General features: G+C 40.7%; 1 protein-coding gene across 1 annotated transcript in view; it reads right to left on the bottom strand.

The window, feature by feature from the left end:
- Nucleotides 1–18,722, bottom strand: part of LOC116758811 (PR domain zinc finger protein 2-like) — a 71,737-nt gene that overhangs the window by 48,122 nt on the left and 4,893 nt on the right. The window contains exon 2 of the mRNA XM_032642078.1: nucleotides 9,459–9,532. Within this exon, the coding sequence (XP_032497969.1) occupies nucleotides 9,459–9,467 (9 nt within the window). The 5' untranslated portion in view covers nucleotides 9,468–9,532. The remainder of the gene's footprint in view (nucleotides 1–9,458; nucleotides 9,533–18,722) is intronic.

Here is an 18,722-nt window from a genome sequence, read left to right as displayed (position 1 = left end):
GGGAGACCGGCGGTGTGTTCCCTTGGGGACCACTGAAAGAAAGGGTGTGATAGAGCTAAGGAGGGGACTCTGCTTTAGTTAGGGTAGCTGGGGGTGGGGCAAGAGCATCCCAGAGAATGACACAGAGAGAGACTTGGACTTGAAAGATGAGAATGAGCCGTGTGTGAAGGCCTGGGCGCTCCAGAGAAACATCCTGAGGAGACCAAAGGGCCTGGCAAGTTCAGGAACAAAAAGAGGCCACTGTGGCCAGGTCAGAGTGAGCCAGGGAGAAAGCAGAGGCGGCTGCCACCAGATCCTGCAGAACCTTCACGACCAAGGTACAGAGACCAGACGGCCTTGGGAGAGCGGCGGGGCGCTGCAGGGTTTGGGGCAGGGGAGTGACAAGACGTGACGAGGTCTTCTGGCTTCTAGTCTATTCCATATTCAACTTCTCCAAACGCTCTGCCTTCTCTATTAGTCAACCTATAAAGTATCTGGTTCAAAACTCTTCTAAAAACATTCTAAATAAAGTCCTGTAGTTCCTCTACTGGTTTTAGAAACTTTCACAGTTCAAGGGAAGCAAAGAAAATGAGGTACCTGAGAGCTTTCTCACCCTGACATACCCGTGCCCCTTGTCCAGAAGGTTCTGATGCAGGGTGGGAATGGAGTGGGGGCTGAGCAGGAAAAGGAGCTTTCTGTTGCCTCCCAGTGAGTCTGTTACTGGCGAGACTGAGTTGCAACTTCTCAAACCACCTTCATCCAGAGCAGCAAACTGTGGACCTACAGCCTTTCAAGTCAGATAGTTTGTTTGCTATACCCACAGATTTAAAAAAAAAAAAAAAAAAAAAAAATTCTATTGGAAGAAAACTCCCCATTTTACCCTTCAAAGTTCCTTCCTGGCCCCTACAGGCACAACCCTCTGGCTCTTCCTGCCCTCACCAGCCTAGGCCCTCTTACTCCTCTGGGGCTCTCGCAACCTACAATGACCCAGATCTCTGGTGCTTCTGACCCTCGATTCCTCTGACCAGTCAATATCCTCTACATCCCTCCAGGTCAAGTTCACATCCCAGTTCCTCCACGAAGACATTCCAAACAATGCAGGATTGTGCACTTTTCTGGCTTCCTGTACAGTCAGCTTTATGCTCTATACATATAGTACTTCAAGGCACGTGGAGAACGATTCCATGAGGAGAGACAGACTGCTGGTGAGATGATGAACTCGGAGGTTTAGTAAACAAGGAATGTCTCGGTCTGTACTCAAGCAGTAACAGTGATTAGAAGGTATTTTACCGGGCAGAATCGAGACTTGGTTACTGGCTGAAGATGATAATAACAATACTTACAGTGTTCCCTATATGCCGGGCACTAGTCTTAGTGCTTTACATTTATTACTCATTTACTCTTGCCCACAATCGCATGGAATGGGCACTGCTATTAACCCTATTTAACAGGTGAGAAACAAATACCAAGAAGGCAAGTGACTTGCCCAAGTTTACACAGCTGGAGGGGAATGTGAGTCACAAGACACCAAAGGTGAGGAAGAGCTAAACAACCCTCGAACCTTCTCTACCAAAGCATTAATATCAAAACAACAAAAAATGTAAGACTTCTGCCACAGTTCCTTCCACAGTAATGTAAGGAAATGCTATTCAAGTTGCTAATTTCTTTTTTCAAATTTCAGAAATAATCTAGTATTTTCATTCGGAAAGACAATGTCCTGGATTTTATAAAAACTGCTAGTTTACCTAGTAAAATACATGATTCAGAATGAGATTTAAGGGCCATCATTATTCAATGCATTAGTTTCCTAAACTGTACACTCACTAGTTGAGGTTTAAGTAATAACAACAGATTGGAATCACCTTAATTGGAAGGCTTTTTTTTAAATGTCTTTAGTGTCAAATTTGTATTTATAGTTACCTACAAAAAATATAATTCTATATTAATAATATGCTACAACAGCAAAAGTGCTTTTGATTTTTTACACCGTATATATTTTTAGGATTAGAAAAAAAGCAGGGGAGATACCTAAAACGGAAGATAGTAGCCATCCCAGTTTCACCAAATCTTTAGAAATATGATTATGAACAGGTTTATCTAGATGGTCAGATGGTCTCCCATAAAATATTTCCTGTAAAAGGAATAAACCACTAATATGCACAACAAATGGATGACTCTCAAAAACATACGCTGACCAAAAGGAGATAAACACAAAGGAGCACATACTATATGATTCCATTTACCTGAAATTCTAGAATGGGAAAAACCAAACCATAGGGACAAAGAGCAGATCAGTGGTTGCCTGGGGTAGGGGCTCGGGGGAGGACTAACTGCAGAACAGCAAGAAGGAACTTTTGAGGGTGATGGAAATGTCCTATATCTTGACAGTGATGGCAGTTACATGAGTGTAGACATTTGTCAAAACTCAACACTTCGAATGACTGTATTTTATTACACATAAATTATACCTCAAAGTTGATTTTTAAAGTAAAATAAGTAAATGAATCCTATACCCTCCTCTTTAAATCGTGCTAAAATGAGACTTTAATGCTCTGAGAAAATAAAGAACAAAAATACCAATGCCATAGAAAAAAATTTTTTTCAAAAAGATTTTTCTTTAACCCAAGTCAAGCATTCCTTTGCTCAAAGGCCTCCAAAGGTGTCCCATCTCCCTGAGCAAAGTCCACTCTGGTCCTCACAATGACCACAGGTCTGACCCAACACCTCTCTGACCCCATCCGCTCTGCTCCAGGCACGTGTGTTCCGGAACCAGCCTGCTCCACTTCCTCCCTACATCCCTCTCTTCACACTCTCAAATAAACAGTCACTGTGTTTAATATGTATCAGAACACTGGCACTGGCTGCTATTACATAAGGCTGCATGTACCATCTTACACAGGCAACACATACTAATGTCCTTATTTTCATTTTTTTTTAAAGATGCTAAATAGAGTTCCTCTTTTTTTTTTATTATTTTATTTCATTTATTTTTGGCTGCGTTGGGTCTTTGTTGCTGCACGCGGGCTTCCTCTAGCTGTGGCGAGCAGGGGCTACTCTTCATTGCGGTGCGCGGACTTCTCATTACAGTGGCTTCTCTTGTTGTGGAGCACAGGCTCTAGGCGCGCGGGCTTCAGTAGTTATGGCACGTGGGCTCAGTAGTTGTGGCACACGGGCTTAGATGCTCCACGGCATGTGGGATCTTCCTGGACCAGGGCTTGAACCCGTGTCCCCTGCATTGGCAGGCGGATTCTTAACGACTGCGCCACCAGGGAAGCCCCTAATATCTTTATTTTTTAAAATATGAGAATAAGCAAGCTTTACTGGTATTTCATTTAAATTTATATCAGTAACTCCTTTTATACACTTCATCCAAAGACTGATCATAAATTACTACATCAGTTTTAACCTATTTAATTAAAGCACCTCGTTTCTTAAATATCGATTTGATCAAAACCAACACTGGAGAGCAACAGCAGTGGGTGACAGGAGAGATCAGACTCAACATCCCTTAATATTAAGAACACAACATTGTATATTCACACTAAGATACATATTCCTGCTACAACAGACTAATACTAATCACCATAGCAATTGTTGTCACCAGCAAAAGACATCCAAGAATCAGAGAGTATTAAAACACTCAAATTCCATGAACAACTCTTCTTTGTTTAGACTGGCAAACAATACTCTTAGTTACTATTCTGGGGGCAAACAATGGAGGAAAAAAATCAAACAAGCTTCAGTTTCCTAAAATAGCATTAAATTGTATTTGGTTAAGGAACGAGTATGACTGCAATTAACAACAAGCAGATGGGGACACAGAACAAGAAAATCTTATACAGCATCTCTGCAAAGGAACAGCAGTCAAATAGTTCTGAAAACACTTTCAAAAGTACCCTCTTTCAAAAAGCTGGCAGCTCTATTAAGCTTCCAACTAAAGAAACTGTCCTCGAATATGGTGTTAATAGTGAACAAACATAGTACTACATTCTTGCCCCTAACAATCCAGTCTCTGCAGCCCAGGAAGAACGATATTCTAAAAAGTGGAAATCAGATGATGCCTCTGTCCAGTGGCTTCCCATTGCATTTAGAAGAATAAAAGATAAACTTCTTGGGCTTCCCTGGTGGCGCAGTGGTTGGGAGTCCGCCTGCCGATGCAGGGGACACGGGTTCGTGCCCCGGTCCGGGAGGATCCCACATGCCGCGGAGCGGCTGGGCCCGTGAGCCATGGCCGCTGGGCCTGCAAGTCCGGAGCCTGTGCTCCGCAACGGGAGAAGACACAACGGTGAGAGGCCCGCGTACCCCAAAAAAAAAAAAAAAAAAGAAAAGATAAACTTCTTCTCATGGCCCTAAAGGCCCTATAAATCTGGCCCTCATCCCTCATACCAACTTCATCCTGTCCAGAGTCCCTGATGCTCGTCACGCTCCAGCCCCTGGCCTGCACTCCGTTCCCTGAACCAGCAAGCTCATTCTCACCTCAGAGCCTTTGCACTCACTGTTTGTTCACTCTGCCTAGAATTTCTTTCCCCAGATCTTCATATATCTGGTTCTTAGTTATGTCCTGAGTCTCTGTTCTGTTATTAATCACTTCTTCAGAACAGCCTTCCCTGACCATGTAATCCAGAGAACCTCTCCACCCATCATTCTTTATCACATTACCTTATTTCACTGTCTTCACAGCACTTTTCACTATCTGAAATTATCTTGCTTGTCATCCTGCTTCTTTACTGTCTCCCTCTAAAACTATGTGTTACAAAGCTGAGCCCTTGCCTACCTAGTTCTCTGCAGGCAGAATCCACAACACACTGGGATGCAGTCTATGCAGGATGAATGAGGGATGAGAGAACATTCAGAACAGCTAAAGTAATGGAATATGGATCTTTCCATTATTCTGATGGCTTATCACAATTCTCAGGGTTGGATCTGCAGCATCAGCAGTTAAAAGCTGCTTCTGTTATTTTAATAAGTAAAACTTTAAAACAAGTTTGGAACACCAAATTGCTTTGCTACTGATTACTGGCGATACCACAGACCAGTGGTCCCCAACCTTTTTGGCACCAGGGACCAGTTTCGTGGAAGACAATTTTTTCCACGGGGGCGGTGGGGAGAGTGGTTCAGGCGGGAATGTGAGCGATGGGGAGCAATGGGGAGCGGGGGGAGCTATGGGGAGCGGTGGGGAGCTATGGGGAGTGACGGGGAATGGTGGGGAGTGGGCGGAGCTGGGGAGCGGGTGGGGAGTGGGGCGGAGGGGTGGGGAGCGGTGCGGAGCAGTGGGGAGTGGTGGGGAGTGACGGGGAGCAGTGCGGAGTGGTGGGGAGTGGTGGGGAGCAATGCGGAGTGGTGGGGAGTGGTGGGGAGCGGTGGGGAGTGACGGGGAGTGGTGGGGAGTGGTGGGGAGCGGTGGGGAGTGATGGGGAGCAGTGAGGAGCGATGTGGAGTGGTGGGGAGCAGTGGGGAGCGATGGGGAGAGGTGGGGAGCGATGCAGAGCGGTGGGGAGTGATGGGGAGAGGTGGGGAGCGGTAGGGAGCGGTGGGGAGCAGTGGGGAGTGATGGGGAGCCGCAGATGAAGCTTCGCTCACTCGCCCACCACTCACCTCCTGCCATGCGGCCCAATTCCGGTCTGCCGCCCAGGGGCTGGGGACCCTTGCCATAGATGACGGATCAGTATACAGACATGCTGCAATCATAAAACTACTGTACTGATAGAAAGTTTCATATATTAGTAACAATTTGAGTTATATAAAGATTCTTTAAAAGTTAGTAATCAAGACAGCAGTATTAAACCATGAGAGCTTAAACTTACACAATGTTATATGTCAATTATATCTCAATAAAGCAGGAAAAAAAAAATCACTGGGGCTGTACCTAAGTATTATAGTTCTCTTCTCCTCCCAAGCACCTGATGGGTTTGCACTGCTTTCCCCACTTGAGTTGTAAGTTCAATGCAACCATGGGAGTAACTCTAGCCAATTAAGCAGAAGTAGAAGCAACAAGTACTGAGACAAAGCCTCCATCATCCTTGGTTCTTAAGCAACTAAAATAGCAGATCCACACTGGATGTGCAGCAAGAACAAGAAATAAATGGTCGCTGTGTAAGACCCTGAGATTTTGGAGCTGCCCGTCTGTAAGTGCAGCACAACACAGCTTATCTATCCTGACCGGTACAGCAGTATAGCATGGTGACCAAGAACCCCTGGGCTTTGGAATCTGACTGGCCTGAATCAGAATCAGATTCAGATTGAGTCTGAGTGAATCAGAGCTCTATCACTTACTGTTTGAGTGATCACAGGCCTCTGGCCTTAATGTCTTCATCCATAAAATAGTTATGATACCTACTCTTCATAGAGTGGTTTGCAAAAGACTGAATTGAAAGAATGTATCTGTAATACGCATCGCAGTGCCTGGCACGTCGGTTAAGCACTCACTAGGCAGCAAGTGGCATTAAACCCTAGAACACCTACTTTAAGGGACTGTGAGCCTATGTGCATTATGGAACTTTGCTCACCTTGGATGCTCTATACAGTAAAGCATTCTAAACTCTCTGTTCATGAGACAGCCATTTATAAAGTTCTGGATTCTCCTAGATAAATCTAGGAAAAGATAAGAATACTGGAACAACTGCAAGTTAATGGGAACGGGTGTGGAATGACAATAAAGCAAGTAAAGGATATCTGTGATTTGAAAGTGGAAAGAAAAGAAAATGGAGAGTGAGGGGAAGAGATACAGTGGCTGCAAAGGCTGGGTTCTAAGAGAAGAGATAGTAAGAAGGGGGTAAGTGCTAAGAACAGACAGAAAGAGAATGAAGGACAAAAAGCATGTGGGTCTGGAGCTCTGTGGAGCCCAGCGCTGAGAGTGGAGGGAGAGCCCTGCTAGCCATACCAGGAACGACTTGAAACATATTGATAAGACAGCAGTTCAAACTGCTGCTTCAACAGTCAGTGTTTAAAATGCCAGGAGGCTTTGGACTCTGCTGTTTCTTCTAAAGGACTCACTTGTAAACAATATGGTATGCTCACTCCTGGGATCCTCTGGTCCCTAAAACTCAACTGTCAGGCATGTATGAATGAAAGATTCTGTGCTATTGTCTTAGAAACTACACCAATCATAAGAGACAGATCTGACAGCTACAATTCACCAAAGCAATGCTGATCAGTCCCTAGAAAGAAAAATCTAACCCTAAACTCACCATCAAGATTTTAATTAAAAATCAATCTGGTTCAAGTTAAAACTTTTTTAATATCTGAATTTTTGTGTAGTTGTTTTGAAGCTTTTCAAGCACTTACTGCTCAATTTCACTGGCTGAAAATAAGAATAAATACAAGAGGGGAAAACATGAAGTGTCCTGAAACAATTCTTAATTTTTAAAAATCACTGGGACAATTACTGAAAAACACTCATAGATTGTATGTCATGCTATAGTAATCAGGTCTCAATATCATGGGACTAATACTCCTCAAATACTAAAAATATAACTAATGATGCTGAAAATTTTACTCATAAAAAGCGGACAATTTTTATAATCCAAATAAAAGTTTCACTGCTACTAGACCATTTAAATGACACCCAAATCAGAAAATGTGCTAGCCACTAGAAACATAAGAGGACACTTCCCCACTGATATTTGGCATTTAGTATCAAAGGCAGTCCTCTGTAGATCTGATATTAAAACTCGTCAAGAGCAAAACCAAATTGTAAGAGAGCCAAAAAAGAAACGGTTATTACCACGACTCTTTTGAATGGCATGCGGACTTTCTTCAAACACAAGTCCTTTTGATACAAATGGAATATTAAAGCCAAAGTGTGAGGCGTCAAACAGGTCTAAATACATTCGAAATGAAATGTTATTAGCTTAGCACAGTTAGCCACCTGAAGTAAGTGGCTGTTGAAGAGTGATGTAACCTAAGTGATGTCAGTATTTAGATTCCACTTTGGAAGCATTCACCATCATTCCATTCCAGAATCGAGACTCTTCTAGCAACAGCTCCGAGGCAGGAGGAAAGCAAGTTCCATGGGGAGACCAGGTCAGCATTAAGACTCAATCTTAAAAAAGGAAAATAAATGAACTCTACGACATATATCCGCACATAACCTTGAAGGACAGTGACTATGAAAAATCCATTCTGTTCTCTTTTCCCTCCCCCATCTCACCATTTCAAAAATAATTTGCCTTCAAAAGCATGTCAGTAAATCTGCAAGCTTTAAAATAATAGCAACCATGTGCCCCATGTGTTTGCCAGATTCATTTTTTATGATGTATAGTCCTCTGCATTAAAATCAACGAATTTTTGATAAAGAAAGTAATGAAAAGAAATCAAAAGAAGCCATTCCAAAAACTTCACACCTCTCAACCCCAACACAGAACTGAATTTATTAAACTTGGTCACTTAATGAAATGGGAGTCGTGAGCTCCAGTTAGACGCACCTGTAAATGGTAAAAAAAGGTGTCCGAAGTTTCAGTTGATTGAGAGTACAAAATGTTTTCAAGCCTGATAGTTTTAAGCTAAACACCAAAAATTACAGACTACACACTTTTAAGTTCTGTCCTTCATATTTTTAAAAAAAGAGTTTTATAAAGATTTCAAAAGAGAATGTTTCTGATATCCATACATTTCTATAACTGCAAGTGAAATGATATTAAGACCAGAAAATAAGAATCCTACTTTAGAACATATAAAATCTGTATAACTGGTTCTACTTATCAGAACACCCTTGAGGCTACAGAAATACAGAATTGTTTAATCTCCAGGTAACCCCACACCCTCCTGTAAGGAGAAATACATTTCAATATCTGCCCTCTTCTTTTTATTCTAAACGGGTTTTTGTTTTGCTTTGTTTTGGGGGGTTTTTTTGCGGTACACGGGCCTCTCACTGTTGTGGCCTCTCCCGTTGCGGAGCACAGGCTCCGGACGCGCAGGCTCAGCGGCCATGGCTCACGGGCCCAGCCGCTCTGCAGCATGTGGGATCTTCCCGGACCGGGGCACGAACCCGGGTCCCCTGCATCGGCAGGCGGACTCTCAACCACTGTGCCACCAGGGAAGCCCTCTAAACGGGTTTTTCAAGGACAGAAAGCTTAACGTTTCCCATTCAGTTTTGGTCTCTAAAAATAACTTCCAATTTTCCCTGTGCAACCAATGCGTTATTACAAAATAAAAAGTACTAAAAATGAAAGCGTAATAAGCTTCAAAACAAAAGAGTAACACTAGAGTGTGGCAGGGAAGGTAAAAAAAGAAAGTCTGAACTAAGGTCCCTAAGAATGAGTCCTCTACTCAGGGTTCCACAGAAAAGCCAACTCATGCCAAAACAATGCACACTCCACGAACAAACACACACTATGAAAATGATGAACTAATGAATGGTATTAAGAAACAGAAAGTAAAATCTGGGAGGAATGAAGGTGTGTGTTACTATCTTTTAAAAATCAAGAACTGGTCTAACATCTACGTAATGTATTTGTATAAATTCTTATTTTTAAACTCACCTGATTCATTTTCAATTCCTGTTGTGTTCTGAAAAGATACACACAACAAAGAAACTTCTTTGATTACATGAGCCCTAAAAAGAAAAACAGACAATTGTGATATGTACCTGCCTACAAAGTTACAGTGATTTAAAACTACATACAGAACTGTAGAGTTTGCTCAAAGGGCTATTCATAAAGCAACTCCATGCCAGATCAACTTCAATATATGCTGAGAACTTACTTTGCAGATTTATTATCTACAATAAAATAGATGTCTTACTATTCTGTACTGAGGCTTCATTGTACTCTACAATTGAAAGCAGACTCATTAGAATGACATCAAATTTTTGCTTTGGAACTGAATCATCCCTAAGAAGAAATAAATTAGCTTTGCTAACAGAAACACAAAGCAGTGCTGAGTAACTTACTATGCAATGTAAATGTTCTTCTTTTACTTATATCAATACTGTGTTGAATACAAACACAATTAGAAAAACACAATAACGTATAGTTATTTTGTTTTTCAAGTTCCTGAAGTAGAAAGGTGGATTTACTAACATTTCCATGGAGAGTTCTCTTTGAGGAAAAGAATGAAAACTTTGAAGTAAAATGCAAGTGTTTTAATAAAAGCTGTTTGGCAAGACCTACACTTATTCCTTTAAAATTTTTCTTCGATTTATTCAGAGTATAGTAACAAGACGACAAAATCATTTCTTGGAAATGCAAATGACATACCTGTCTCTAAATAACAACCTATGAAGATGGTCCTTTCTGCAACGTTCTCTCTTAGGAGTCATTTGATGTCATTCATAATATATGAAAGTCATGAGGGTAGCAGTTGCACCGCAATACCCTTGTTTTCGGCATGTATACATACACATCATTAAGCATAATTCTATTTCTTCACGAATTTACCTATATTTATGTTTTCTTCCTAGACCCACAAGACTCTGCTCACATTGTAACTTCATGTTCTAACTGCTAATAAACCAAAGAAAGTATAATTCAGGGACATTATTCGCCCGAGAATATACCTGCCACTGGGCAGATAGCCTGCCCACTACCCTAAAGAACAGTGCTTTGACATTTCACCCCATTTCATTAATATGGATCGTTTTGGGTTTTTTTTTTCTTGAGCTCTTTAACCACACTCACCTGGATCACCTTTAACAAAGGAACTATATTTAAGCTAGGGCCTGGTCGCCTGAACTAGTTTTTATTCATAACTGGCACAGGGAATGTATTTGATAACTTGGAATTTGTTAGAGAGCTCAGTGCTATACAAATAAAAACTTTTATGAAGTAAATACTCAGTGAATACAATTTCAGAAAACTGGTGGTTAACCCATGAAGTCCATTCCTTTAAATTTTAACATTAAGCATCTTTCTCACGTATTTTTAACATGTCCTTCCTTAGTATATACATCCTTTATTGAATATAATCCATCCTTTTCTATGAGACTTGAAATCATTATAAAGTTTAAAATGTGTATTTGTCAAACAGTGATGAGATTAGTGGCCCCTGAGGCGTGCACGCCCGACCCCCTCTACCAAACGCCTACTGACAGCCGTACAGTTCCACCAGGAGGACCTTGTGTGACACCTTAGGGCTCCAGAAGTGAATGAAATGGCAGGGGTTTCATCTGCCCTCTCACTAAACTTTCAGAGGTGGATTTACCCACGATGGCCACGAAGAGTTCGCTTTGAGAAACAAACTGCAGTAAAATGCAAATGTTTTAATGAAAAAGATCTTTGGAAAGATGCTCTATCATTTCCCTTGGTTTATCTTTTCCTTCTCACAAGAATCAGCGGCATCATTTATGAAGCTTCTTCTAAGACCAGCAGGCACTGTGCTACCGTCAAATAAATCAGCTCTGTTAATTTTCACACGGTTAGTCTCTCAACTAACGACACAAACTCAAGGAAGTTAAGATAACTCCGCCACAGCATCAAAATTTTGGCTTCTGCTATGGTTTCTTAACCATATTTCACCAGCTTTCTACTCTTGCCTCACCTTGCACCTACTATGTGCCAAGCTCTGCTTTTGAACAGTGAGCACACGGATCCCTGCCCTCTCAGGAAGGAGACCACAGTAAACAAATAAGCAAGTAAAATGTGTAGTAAGTCAGACAATGAAAGTGCTTTAGAGAAAAACAGAGAGGCACATGGAGAGGAAGGACAGGGAGACAGGGATTTTAAACTGTCTCTATCTCACTGCCTGTGAATCCATCAGTATGGTCAGAGAAGGCCTCACTGAGAAGGGACATCTGCTAAAAGCTGGAAGGAGAAGAGCTGAGAGTCAGGAAGGGATGGGGGAGGAGCATCGTAAGGGAGTAAGACTGTACACAGTAGATGAGAGGCCTAGTGCAGGAGGTGATGGTACAGAGTGGAGAGGGGTACAGGGGAGGCAGATTTAAGCACAGGCTTCGCAAGGTAAGCGCTGTTCACCAGAATGGCTATAGCTTTTCCAACCAGAGATGGAAAGCCACTGGGAGGCTTAAGGTGGCAGAAGTGACCTAGTGTGACTTAGATTTAAAAAGAGACCGTAAGGAGGTAGGGTGACCTCTTAGGAGGCTAATGCCCCAATATAGGCAAGAGATGATAGTGCCCTGGCCCAGGTAGCAGAGGAGATATGAGAAGTCATTGGATCCTGGATCTATTTTTAAAATAGAGTCCCCAGGATTTGCTGCCAGATTCGATACTATGTATGAAAAAAAGAGAGGAAGTGAAGGATGACACCAGGGTTTTTATCCTAAGGACATGGAAGAATGGAGCTGCCATTTTCTGAGATGCTGCCTCCTTCTTTCCATCTGCTTGTCATCTGTTTTCCCTCTTTATTTAAAACATCTTCCCTTCCTTTTCCTCCCGTTTTGTAGTTGCTGGCTCACAGGCACAAACCAAACCACTTAGATACTGTGACATCTAAAAATGAATAACTAAAATATTAAAGTACTGGAAACATCTTAGTCTTCCATTTATCTCAATGAATCTTTTTCTTAGTAAAAAAGTTACAATACAATTCAGATATTAATAATCTTCTCTCTGACTTTCTACACTGTCTGTTCCCTCTCGGTCCAAATAGGAATGCACCTATCATTTCTTTCCAGAGACTAGAGGATCTCAACACCTTTGTTTAAGGGTTCACAATTACCCTGTATGCTTAGATCCTCCTATCACTTCTAATCCTAATTGCTAAAAACCACACCCTCATTTTTTTTTCTTTCTCCCTCTTGACTCACAACACCGTCATATTATATATCTAAAATATTTTACAATAATCAAAAACATTGCAAATCTGACACTGACTTCTCAAATGATATTTTAAATTAGATTTATTAAACTATACTAAAAACAAGGGACGTTACAAGAAAAGAACTGAGATTTTAGCAGTCTCTCTCAACAGAGGACCACTGCATTTTGAGCTGGAGAACTCTTGTGCAGGACTGTCCCTTCCATTAAGGCCACGCAGCACTGCCCTGCGTAATCAATGCCGGCAGTCCCTCCGAGCATTTTGACAACCCAAAATACCTACACACATCCCCAGATACCCCCGCAGTGGAGAACCTCTGAACTGTAGTAATCATGTCCTAGCTACAATATGATAATATATTTTAGAGCAACTACAGATTCTAAACATTGTCATTGGAATAACTTCCTTAAGATTCCTCCAGGATTGCAAAACCCCTGTGGAAGTGCCTGGCAATTCTACGTACCTTTCACATTCAGTGTTGACTTCAATAGCATTGATTTATATACCCCCTTATCTAACTCAGATATCTCAAGGTCTAAGTTTTATCAAATGTGAGAACTTGAAGTATCAATCCTATCAGTGTAGAAGCAAAGAGAAATCTTTCCACACCTATCACCGAAACTTAATAATTCTATCAAACCTTAAAAAATGCTTAATAATTAAGTGTCTTCAGTTTTCCAATGGTAAATAATGAAAATCTTAAAATCCCTAGGACTTCTCTGACCCTGGATTCTGTCTTAGTTTCTTTTTTGGATTTCTATGCCTGACCAAATCTTCTTTAGTATGTCTACATTTCCCTTCTATTCTACCTGTTGACGCTTTTCAGATAAAGTATATCAGACAGATATACAGATTTAGAGCATGTGAATTTCTATCACCAACTATACTTTACTAACAGCATACACTCCTACAAAACTAAGAGCTTAATCTTGATTTTACAGATCCAAGGTTTTAATAACATACACGTACTTAACTTTTCAAGATACTGCTTTCAAATTCTAGGGCAAATCTTCATTACAAATATTTAGCTTAATAATACCATAAAGATGATCTGATTATACATGATCAGTATGAATACAGCAACAATAAAATAATTAGGGTCTTTATTCAAATGCAAGTCCCTTAGAAAGTCAAGACAACCTCAGCAACTGTTAAGCTGCTGTCATCTGACATGGAGGCCAGAGACCAGAAAATCTAGAAATATGCAGGAAACCCCATAGAAATATGCAGTCCCAGGGTCAGACCGGCTCTGCAGCCCCAGCCATACCTCTATCACGCATCCTCTGAGATAAGGCAGATTAAAAAAAAAAGATAGACACAAACTAACATTAATGCAATACGTCTAACACATCAATCTGTCGTACCTGTCCTTTGTAGACTTGTGAAACCTACAAAACTATATGAAAAGCCTTTAAAGAAAAAGCAATAGCAGATTCTTTAAGATTAGTTTAAGTCTGGGAGGAAAGGGAAAGAATGAGGAAAATAATTATTTGATTCGCATATTCACCTATAAGTTACTGATAATTACTTTACAATTATTCTTTTGAATCAGTTTATATCTTTTGGGCTATTTGGAAAATACTCAAATTTGCAACATTCACTTAGGGGTCACTACTATTATAATTATTCTCTTAGATTACAAAAAAAATCCCACATTGTAACATCAAGACTCAGAAGAAACTAACTTTTAAGATTCAGGAAGCAACACACAGCTTATGGACAAAGAGTAAAACAAAAATAAGAGAACTCTAGCATGACTGTATCAAAATGTTTAAAATCATAAATACACTGGAAAATGGACTGGATGCCAAAAAAAAAGTTTTAAAAATACCACTTTGTAAAAGGAGTCTTGGAAAGTTTATGACCTACATTAAAAAAATTATTCTAAAACTCATCACTACATACAGCAGATCTCTCATGGTAAATGAATATCATTGTAGTAAACACAGAGACGATTAAGCTTTTTGCGGAGTAGGTTCACAGTGCTTAACACTCAGCTTTCTCAACCAAAAGATTCTTGCGATCCAGAAACTTCTAGAAAAATAATCAAAATATCTAAATTATGCCAACTTCTCAAATGCAGTTTTTATTAACAAACACAGCTGATGTACTCACTATAAAAAGCTACCATTCATAATTCCTACCAGAAGAATGGAATCACCAAGTTACAATCTATAAACTCTAGCTATCAATATGAAAACTTTTAGCATCTATTCGTTGGATTAAGCAAAAGCACATAATTCGTAAGTATTGAATCTGCCTAGCGATTTGCTAAATGAAAAATCATTCGTTTTCCTTTTCTGAAATAATACACAAATGTCACAAGAATAATCATCCAGAACATCCAGTTTCACACTGAAGAATATATATCCCCAACCTTCCTTTTAAAAAGCAGACGATAGATATCACCAAATTAAATACGCTAAAGTGGAAAACATGGAAACTGGTATGTTTATCATTCTCAGCAAAAGGAGTCTGTGTGTTGGGGTGTGTGTGTGTGTGTGTGCGCGCGCGCGTGTAAAGAGACTGAGAATACAGCAAGGATTTGGTAATTCTTTGGTAAATCAGAGAATATGAACTCTTACTGCTTTAAACTGCTCATGTTTCTTACCCTCTAGAATGATTTCCACCCAAGGCAAAAGGCAATGGTATAACAAACCATATCACACAGAGGAATTTCCCCACCTAAAGTGCATACTAAGAGATACAAAGAGAACAGAACGCTCACAAATAAGCCAGTGATTTCTCCCATTTCAATAAACTGGTTTCCTCAATGAGGCCCAGAATACCACAGGCAAATATCCCAGAGCCTGATTCCCCAAATTCATAGAGCAGTGTCCTGACACCAACCTAAATAAGGAAGCAGAGATTAGAGAATTTACTCCAGGTGAGATAATTCGATATTGACAACAGTTTCCACAGAACTGAGGGGAAAACCAGAAGGTCCGCTGCTTTGAATGACTTCAGAGCCACAGAGCTCCGGTGAGACAACGAGGTTGATTAGAGTTTTTGTTTTTTGAAACATCTAAGTTAAACAACACCACAGTAGAATGTTAAGTAAGAGACCAGCAGATAAACTAGGAGAGTACTATAAATCCAAATTTAGATTATGGCACTTTAGGGTTCTTTTCTTCCCTTAGAATATCTCTCCTTCACTTGAAAAAAAAAAAAAAATTAAAAGGAAATTTTTCAAAAAACACTGCTCCAAGCACCCACTAATAAAGAGCTGGCTTAGCAATAAACGTATAGCAATTGCTGATTATTTATCATTTACCTGCTGCTGTTATAGATGGCTACTATTATACGCTCTCCCTATTCTTTTGACTAAATGTGTACATCTATGTCATTATATTATGCTGAACGTTTAATTTATTACATTAAAAATTTCAGGGTTTGTTTAGGGTTTCTACAATAATTCTACAAATGCTTTCCATTTCTCCATCTTTCTAGCGAGTCCCCGCTATCTGATGAGAACTGTGCACAGATTCGAGATCATTATTACAACTCCCATCTCTCCCCAGAAAAGGACAGCTGAACCAGCTGCTGACTGTATATTCTACAAAACAGCATTAAACTCAAAGAAGTTCCTATGAAATGATACTTCTCTAACAGTTCCCCTATGTTAGATGTGTAAAAACTTCAAATTATTATAAAAGGAAAATTAAGTCGATTCTTTCCTAACACTCAAATGCCAAGCTTCCAAATCAACCACAAATTTTCTAAAAGCAAAAGATGCCCCGTGACAGTTCACTTCACAATTCCCAAAATAAAATGAGTTCTCAGCTGAGCCCTTTGAGTTATTGTTCTTCCACTGGAGCTGCCAATACAGATGTTACTTATGTGATTAAACATGTAAAATTGAGAGATTTTCAAGAACGCCCAAAATACTTCTGAATTTCCTTTAAAAGGGAAGAAGGCTTCAGTAACGTGAGGCTCTTGTCCCGGCTCTCAAGTATGCACTTTCTCACTTTCTGAGCATTAATACAGTCACCTTACACGTGGCTGCTCAGAGCTTTTTTGGTTTTTCCTACACAATAAAATACATAGGAAAACTCAGCCTCCACAAACTACACATAAATGACAAGGAGGCTTCTGAAATTCATAAGCGAATAACAAGGCAAAATCACAAAGTCACACCACATAAAGTGACAACTGAAACTAGATTTCACTAAGATGCCGGGCTCACAATCACCACGAGACCCTAGAGGTCTTCTCCCAAGAGTTTATTATTATTCTGGTAGGGAGTGACTCTTCTACTTTAAATAAAACTGAGGTTTGGAGCCTATCCTCTAAATATGTAACTATTTCTGTTCTCAAGAGCATTTTAAAATAACAGCAACACCTACTGTTTGCAGAGTAATGTCTGTGTACTGCTCTACAGTTTAAGAAGCTCTGTACACACATGAATTTTTATTGTTTAAAGGGAAGTATGTTTCCTCAAAATAAATTATTTGTGGTTCTCGTTTCAAGGTAAAGAGGAATGCCCGCCCCCCATGTATGATACAGAGGATGAAAGACAACCCCTTGGTGCCATCCGCTATAGTAAGCCAGCCAGTGCCACTCAAGTGAGGGTCTGTGCAGAGCAGTGATAGGTTAGATGGCATAGTTCTAGGGGCGTTTAAGTTCCAGGTTAAAAGTAAACTTGGCCTGTGTGTAACGTACGTTCCCCAGGTAGTGAGGGAGGAGTTATTATCCACCCAGCCTCCCTCCTGACCCACTCCACAGGCCCTGAGGGTCTTCAGAGAAAGACGGAAGAGGGATTACTTAAAAGCAGAGCCGGTGAACGTATGCAGGCAAGGAGGCCAGGGAAAGAGCCTGCTTTCAGGGCTGCCCATCAGCAAGGCAGCTTCGGCCACCTGGGGTGGGCAACTTGCCCCAGAGGAGTTTCCAACCGAGAACTGCCACAAACAAAGCAACGCCTAACAGTTTAGGAAGGTTAAATTGACAGGAAAGAGTGAGGAGGCAGGAGAGGAAAGGGCAGCCAGAAAGACTGGGGCCAGGCAAGCCGGTTAAGAATCTGGATGATAAGCGATAAAGGTTTGAAACACAGATGACAGCTGAAAAGAAACAAAAAATATGACTAGCACTGCAGAGGAAGAATGAACAGAATGTGTTTTCTAACTGAACAGGAGGTAAAAAGAGATGGTGAAGATGAGTTCAAAATCTGGTATGTGACTGACAAGAAGAATGTGTACATTTTAAAGACAGGGCAGCCAGGAGTAGGGATGGCATTTAAGTGGAAGGTGGCGAGTTCCATGTTAGAGGCTCTGAGGAGAGGCCAGACATTCAGGGGAAGCTGCATCCATCAAACGGGAAAAAAAGGTCCCACCACAGACTGCCTTCAAGGTGGGGGGACAGAGATTTAAAAGTCTTCAGCCACAAGGGGTTGCCTAGGGACAGAGGAAATTGCCAAGAGAAAAATTATCCAGAGAGAAGAGTAGAAGATGAAGGACTGGCCTTTGTGCAAAAGGCGTGGAAAAAACTAGGAGAAAAAGTCGCCCCCTCCACCATGTTCAGTAGGGGGAGGATGGGACAGGCCAAAAACCTTTAGGACTGAGAGATAACTTGGAAGTGTTTCTCTTGAAAATAACTGCCACGTTATCCCTCAATACCTATTATATTAAACAGGTATCTAAGAAAAACGCTATTAATGTTTCTGAAAAACCTAAAGTATCTCAAATTGCTCACATATTCACCTATTCTTCTTAAAACATCCCAGGAAAAAACAGAAGTAATCACTGTCCACACTTTTCAAACAGGAAGAAGAGAGAGAAGATAACTGTCCTACCCCTACCACGGCCAGAAATAACGAAGTCCCTGCGCTTGATCTGTGAGATAGTTTATTCTGTATATCGAGGTAGCGCTCAAATAAATTACCAGGGAATTGCACTGATACAATATTTATCACCCAGAACAAGTGACCTGACCTGCTCAATAACCTCTAACAGAGGTAACAGAGCTTCACAATGAAGAGTCTAAATTTATCCCAAGAGTCCTTCTTTTTAAAATTCCTACTTTTAGATGTACTTCAA

This window comes from Phocoena sinus, chromosome 1 (genome assembly GCF_008692025.1).
Source record: "Phocoena sinus isolate mPhoSin1 chromosome 1, mPhoSin1.pri, whole genome shotgun sequence".
NCBI classification, from domain to species: domain Eukaryota; kingdom Metazoa; phylum Chordata; class Mammalia; order Artiodactyla; family Phocoenidae; genus Phocoena; species Phocoena sinus.
This window is presented reverse-complemented; position numbering and strand designations above follow the sequence as displayed.